Source organism: Frankliniella occidentalis, unplaced genomic scaffold (genome assembly GCF_000697945.3).
Source record: "Frankliniella occidentalis isolate FOCC.00 unplaced genomic scaffold, Focc_3.1 Scaffold18, whole genome shotgun sequence".
Lineage (NCBI taxonomy): Eukaryota > Metazoa > Arthropoda > Insecta > Thysanoptera > Thripidae > Frankliniella > Frankliniella occidentalis.
In genome coordinates, this window is record NW_026267148.1 from 270054 (window position 1) to 277135 (window position 7082).

At 68.9% G+C, this 7082-nt stretch overlaps 1 protein-coding gene across 2 annotated transcripts in view; it reads right to left on the bottom strand.

Annotated features, from left to right (window-relative positions):
* LOC113214977 (zinc finger protein 395) overlaps positions 1 to 6786 on the bottom strand; it is a 160364-nt gene extending 153578 nt beyond the window's left edge. The window contains exon 1 of one of the 2 annotated variants that reach the window (XM_052264345.1): positions 5527 to 6786. In XM_052264345.1, the coding sequence (XP_052120305.1) occupies positions 5527 to 5952 (426 nt within the window). In that variant the 5' untranslated portion in view covers positions 5953 to 6786. The remainder of the gene's footprint in view (positions 1 to 5526) is intronic. The other variant, XM_052264346.1, reaches the window with a different exon arrangement.
* Between the last annotated feature and the right edge of the window lie 296 nt (positions 6787 to 7082).

The following is a 7082-nucleotide window of genomic DNA, read 5'->3' on the forward strand; positions in this document are numbered from 1 at the left end:
TTCTGAAGTCTTTGACATGATTGATAAGACTTAAAATGTTGCCCAACTCTTAATTACCAAGAAATGTCACTTATAGACCGTGTTTTTCTCAATTTCGAAGCATTTTACCAAAGCTACTGGCGGGGCGAGTGAGCGGAGGCAAGCGCAGGGGTCGGTTTAAACACATCCTAACCGAAACACAAGCGATCGAAGTGAAGTGGAAGTGAAGGGAAATGATGACTTTAGGTGTCATCTACCGATACCAAACAGAAAAATCCGTTGATTCTAAAGTTTAGATTTTTGACTTTTGTCGCAATTTTGAGGTCAAATCTCCCACTGTGGGCCGGGGCGCCGGCTGGACCGCGGGCCGGGCGGGCCTTCTAAGGGCGCCGCGCGAACACTGCGGCCCTTTCAGTCGGCGCGGCGGAGCGGGCCGGGCCGGCTTCTATAAATACGCGTTCGATTCGTCCGCGTGCAGCCCCCTACCACCCCGCCCCGCCACCACGGGCCGCGCGCGCCGGCCGGCCGGCGTCTGCCAGCGGTCGTCCTCTGTCGCCATCCCGCCCGGCCGGCCGGCGCCGAGGGCCGCTCCTGCTCATGTGTTTGCGGTGCACTCCACCCGGTAGGCGAGCACGAGGGTGCCCGGCGACCACCCGCGCACCGCGTCACGCTGTGCCTCGCGCTGGTCGGCCCGCCCCCCAAAGGCCCCGCCGCCGGCCCCGCGGTCCCCACCGGCCGCGGCCGGCGCGGTCCCACAGGTCGTAAAAGCGATAGGACGTGACGCCGAGCGAGGGCGGCGGTCAGGGGCGCGCTGGCCGCGATGGGACGAGACAAAATAAACTCCATTTCGCTTGAGACAACAGTCGGTCGAACTCGGGGCCCGCGGCCGACGGGGGGCGCCGAGCCGCTGCGGGGCTCGGGCTAACGAGGTAAGTTGCCCCCGTCCGCCCGACCCGTCCGCGGCCCAGTCCCTGCTTACGCTCCCGCCCGTCTCGACAAAGAAGTGTCTTCCATTGAAATTCGCCTCAGCTGTGCAACTTTAATTCAAATAGGACGAGGGGTCGCAACAGGCCGTTTGGTTGGCGATGCCCGCGGGGCTCCCTCGGGCAGCCAGGCACGCCCCGCAACCCACTGCACCACGCCTCGCGCCGCCTCGCGCCGCCACGCCCCGCCACGCCGGCCGGCCTCCAAACGGGTACTGCAACACAGCACCGTCGCCACCACCTTGATCGGTTTCGCCTGGCCTGTCCTGCAGCTCGGTCGCGCCCCGCCCCGCCCCCCGAGGCGAGGCCAGGCTCGGCCGCACCCAGCGAGCACTGCGGGCGCAGCTGGGGCGCAGCTATTTCAGGCTGACAGTGTGTTCCATGGCTTGACACGAATATTTTTACAGTCGACAGCGGCGGAGTGCGGGCTAGGGTGGGTGGGCGGCGAGGGGGAAGCACCGCGCAGAAAGGGCGCTAGGAGGCGCCCCCGGGCGCTGCGCGGCGCGGGGTGGGGAGCGCTCGCGGAGCCGGCCGGCTCGTGACGTCGGCACAGGTATGTGTGGGCGGCGCGCTGGGCGGGGCGGGGGCAGCGGGCCCGGGCTAGGGGTTGGGGGAGGGGGGCCAGGCCTCGCTAGGACGAGAATAGAAAGAGGCTTGCATTGCAGGGAACCCTTAGTTTTCTGCAGGCGAGCGCTCTTCACTCAGGAGGAGGGGCCGGGAACCGGGCGGGCCAGGCCGGGTCACCTTCAGCGCCGCAGCTAGACACCGTGTGCGGAGGCGAGCGAGCAAGAGCAAAGAGAGAGAGAGAGAGAGAGAGAGAGAGAGAGATAGAAGTCGGGGCACACCACGCCATGCACTTTCAGAAGCGATGCTGTACCGCGCGCAGTGGTGCGGACGGGTTGCCGCCCCGCATCGGCACAGGCGTAAACACACACTCCTTCCTCTGATTTCAGCGCAAGTTCAGCGCGAGCGTGGAATGTTTGCCGACGGTGCAGTGAAGGGCAGAGCAGAGCAGAACAGAGCAGGACGAGGCGAGGGCGATGGTGGGGGCGGGGGCGGGCGGAATCAACCTCATTGAGCGAGGCGTTCGCCACCAGGCGGCGCCGGCTCCCGGCCCGGGTACACTTGCGTCACCCGGCACGAGGATAGATAGATGGACGGGGCGCAGCCTGGCACGGCCCGAGCCGGCCGGCCGGCGGCCGGGTCCCTCTGCCAGACCGTGGCATGCCTCTTCCTCGTTTGGCGGAGAGGAGAGTGGGGGCAGAGGCGAGCATTCCTAGCGCTACACAGGAATGTGTTTTGAAACAGCAACGGCGTTAGTGGTGGTGGTGGTGGTGGTGGCGGCGTCAGCAACCACTGGTCGAGTTTGATCCAGAGGAACAGAGGGCCGCATTCATTTTGTTCGGGGAAGATGTATGGCCGTCGGGTTCTCATACGGATCACTAGTTACAGCTCATCGGAGGGGCCGCACTTATTGCGCAGCCGAGTGGGGAGAGGGCGTCCTTTCCCGCGCCGACATCGGTGATGTGTGTAGTGTGGAGCGGCAGGGCGCCCCACGGCCGCGGCGGCCGCGGCTGGCTGGAGGCCCCAAGGACAGGCATCCATCACGGACCGGCTCTGCAGAAGGACACCTTTACACACTGCCGGGAGCGAGAGAGGCACCGGTTAGCTCTCTGCCTCGCGTTGTGCGCCGCCGCGCGCAGGGACCACAGGCGGTGGTTGACTACGGGGCCTAGCTCCTCCTTGCCTCAACTGAAACCGGGTCAAAACAGTTTCCTGCAGTAAATTAACGAGATACGGAGAGCGCGGCGCCGCGGCGCGGAGGCCGCTAGGCTGGGATGAGACGGGGGGACGCCGCCGGCGGGACGAAAAGCGTTTCCAGGAGGGAGCTTGCCATCATGGCGCTCCTCGACCTCATCTCCAGCGGGCCAGGGGTGAGCGGAGCGGAGCGAGTGGGGGAGCGAGAGGGGGCGGGGGCGAGCGCAGGAACGCGATCTGACACCGGGCGCGGCGAGGCGCGTGCCTGTCTGCCGCTTGCGTAAGTCTCGACTGGGAGAGAAAGGAGACGAGGCGCCAGAGGTCGGTCGAAAATAAAGGAGGCGATGCTATTTAGCAGGGCTGGAGATGGGCGCCGGCGGGGCGGGGAAGCGGGGGCGGGCACGGGGCCGGCGAAACACAACGGCGGGCACGATCAACGGAAGTCGCCCGGCCTGCGGCCCGACAGCCGCGCCTCGGCCCCGCGAGCATTACGTCCCCCCTCGCGGCGGTAAAGCGCTCCCCGCGGTTCCCCGCTGCTCCTCGCCGCTCGCGCAAGTATTTTTTGTGCATTGTCCCGCCTAGGCTCGACTCGCCCGGCGCTTCGCTGTGCTTCGCTTCCGCATGGCATGGCGGGCGGCGGCCCCAAGGCCGGGCAGCGCCGCGGCGCCAGAGGAAAGGACGCCTCCGGGCGGGGCGGGGCGGGGCGAGGCGGGGTCGCGCACACAGAAGGGCGGAGAGCGTATCAAGTTCTTATCAGCTGATTTGTGTCTGCCCCCTCACCCCTCGCCCCCAGGTCCCTGCGGGGGCGGACGCCTCCAGGACATTTTCGTCCCACCCCCTCAGACCCGGGCTCTGCGGCGCTGGGGAGGGGAGGGGATGGGGGGAGGGGTTCTCTCCCGTCCCACTTCGCGCTGTGTTCGGATCAATCCAACCGGCTCGGCCCGGCTCGGCTCGGCCCGGCTCGGCTCGGCCCGGCTCGGCTCGGCCCGGCAGGGAGTGCTCCCGGCCCCGGCCACGGCCCCGCCTCGTCGGCAAGGTCCCTCCACCACCCGGCCTCCGCCACTCCAGTCCACGCCCTCAGCTAGGCCGTGTGGACAGTCGTGATCAGCTCGCGGGTGGCAAGCGGTATCAGACCGCCAAACACATAACTGGGTCAAACAGGCAAGAGGGAGGGCGAGGGCCAGTGGGGGGCAGTGGGCGGCCGGGGGCAGCCGGGGCACCGCGGCCGCGGAGCGGGAGGGCGCTGCGCACGGCGGCTGCACTTGTCACATGACCTACTTCCTGATGTGGGCGGGCCGATATGGGTCGGGCGGGGCTGGCCGAAGCAGGGAGGGGGCGGGGCGCGGGTGCGCGGCGGCCTGGCCGAACGCGCCGGAGCGCCTTTGGGGGGGTTCCGATCCGAGGCGTTCCCGAGGCGTTCCGTCACTGTCAGCCTGCCTGACTCGGCGTTCTCTCGCCCCGGCCCCAAGCCGCTCCCCGTCTGGTTTCGCCTGTCGGCCGTCGAAATACTTTGGGCCGGCAATGAGTGCGACAGGCGGTCAGGGCGGCGGTGGCTGGCGCGGAGTGACTGGCGGGGCCTTGCATAACGAGGGCTCCAAGGCTAGGCCCGCCCGCCCCGCTCGAGCGCGCCGGGATGGCGACGGCGCGGCACTCCACTCCCCGTGCGGGGGAGGAGCTTCTGGAGGGGCGGCTCAGAGGGAGAGGTCCTGACGGGGGCGGAGGTCCGCGATGATGGTGATGCGGCTCGATAACCAGCCGCCTCTCCCTCCCCCCTTGGCTCGGGCCTCTCCATCTCCCCGGAGTAGGGCAGATTGGCAATGGGAGCCCTGCCGTCATACACTATCTCCCCTCCCGACCGGCCCTGTCCGGCCCGGCTCACCCCGGCCACTCGGCCCGGCAGGCCCGAGCGGAGGGGCAGAAGAAGCGAAGTCGTCTCCCCCGGGCCGTCCCGGCCCGGCCCCTATCGGGTTAAGTCATACGAGGTTGGCGGATGGCCGAGATAACGACCAGCAGGACCGGGCCGGGCGGCCTGGTCGTCACCGCGAGCCGGGCGGCCGCTCAGCTGACTGTCGCCGCGGGAGACGCCGCCCCGCCCCGCCGACACACTCGGCTGCGGTTGACGAATAGCTGGGCGTCGTCCCCGTGGCAGGCCCCCCTGACAGGGACGCCCGTATCGGCCCGATGGACCATTGTGCTCCCGGCGTGTAGCCCGTAGTCGCTCGCCCTGGTAGAGCTTCCTTTATGGCCCCATTCTCCACGTACGCGTGACGTCAGGCGTGCATCGGGCGCAGGTCGCCATATGCCAGCGCCTCCCGGGGTGCGAGCACTCACATGGCTCTTAAGCCGGCTGAAGTTTTGCGAGTGTGGGTGCCACCCTCGCCCTGGTCGCAGGGCCGGTCCACTGCAAAAGCTCGGCTAGTTGCTATCCGGGGTATAAGTGGTGACCTGGGACTTGCTAATAGAGAGGGGAGGGGGGAAGGGGAGGGGGCGCCAGCGCTTCCGGTATCCGCCTGCGCGCGCCCGCCGGGCGTACCCGAATAAATAGGGCGACATTTGAATAGGGCGCGAATCTATCTTTGTCCATGCAGCGGCGGCGGCAGCGCCGTGGAGGCGACGCCCCCCGAGCCCGCGGCTCGCCGGCCGGGAGGCACGCACGCGCACGCACGCACGGGAGGAGTGAACGACCCCGGCCCGCAGCGCAGCACCGCGCCGCAGGTGCACGCCGGCCGCGGCGGTGCAGCCAGTGTCCGGTACTTCCCCCCCACCAGGTTCTCAATAGGTTCCCCAGGTTCCCCTCTCAACTCACCTCGTGTCCAGGCGGCCAGATGGTGACGGTCACCTCGTCGCGCGCGGTGTCGTGGGAGCGCACCTCGCCGGCAACCTCCCGGCCGTTGAAGGTGAGGTAGGCGCGCTGGCCCGGCTGCAGGTGGCAGCCCGTCACGCTGCGGAAGCCGGGCCCGATGAGCTCCGACTCGCGGAACTCGCGGCGGAAGGTGAGGCGCTGCTGCTTGGAGGACGTGGCCGTGTCGAAGCGGACCGAGTAGCGGGTCTCGTCGCCGGGGCCCTGGCCGCCCTGGCCGGGGCCGCCGCCTCCCACCGCGCCACCGGGGAGCACGGCGGCGGGCGTCTTGACGGCGTGGATGACGCCGGCGTAGTACTTGCCGTCGTCACCCGGCGCGCACACGCGCGTGCCGATGATGGAGCGCTTGGCCAGCCTCTTGCCCGTCGACATGGTGCTGTAGGGAAGGTGCCGGCGCTGGTGCGGGGCAGCGTGCGTCGCCTTCCACTGGCGCCGGCGCCTGAGCGGCAGCGGCGGCGCGGCGGCGCGGCCCGAGACGATCACGCCGGCCCTGACGGGGGCGGCGCTCGGGGTCGCGGTCGCGCCGGGGCGCTCCGGGGCCTCCGCCTGCCTGTCGCCGGCCGGCGCGGGCGCTTTGAACAGCAGGGCGCGACGGCCGAGCACACTAGGTTCCCGGGGGAACGACACTTTCACACGATTTCACGACACGGTTTGTTCCACACTGGAAAATTAAGACTCGTGGGGGGCGGGCGGTCACCTCCGCGTGTCACGCCGCGCACTGGGACACACGCAAAACACTGAGTCTATCGGGGAGGGCCTCTAGCTGGGGGGCGGCAGGCCTCACTCTGGGCAGCACCGGCGCCAGGGACACAACACGAGCTGCTGTCCTATGGGCTGTCCTATCGGCCTGTCCCGCCGGCTCTGAGCGGGGCTCTGCGCGTCTCCAGGTCCCACCGGGTCACGGGTCGCACTCGCGCAGCTCACGCACCGGGCGCGGCACAAAGAACTCATAGTCGCACTGCACGACTGCGCCGCGGTGCACACGGGCAAGGGTCGTCGGGGCGGCGAGACACAGGGGAGCAGAGCGACGTAGGTAATCCACGGGCACGCGCGCCTGCTCCTAGACTCACACCGGGACCGACTCCTTGCGTGCCGGGCTGTGGCGGCTGTAGCGGTTGCGCGGCGCGGCGGGGCGGGGCAGCGACACGGGCACGGGTGCGCTCGGATCAGCTGCTACACTTTGAATGGCAGCGCAGCGATCAGCGCAGCCCGGCCGCAGCGGAGCGAGCGGAGCCGAGCCGGCCGGTCGAAACCTCAACAGCTGACGGATGACAACAAAACCCACGTGACCGGCGGCGCGAGCGCCCATTGGCTGGCCGGAATGAGGCCTGACCTACATTCTCGCCATTGGTTGGCTGCGGCCGGGGAGGGAGAACCCAGTGCGCAGAACCGGGCGGCGGCGGGGCCGGGCGCGGAGGGCGGAGGGGGACCCGAAGGGGACCCGAAGGGAAATAAACAGCGGCCCGAAGCCGAGCCGAGCGCCGCCAGCGCCGGCCGAAGTG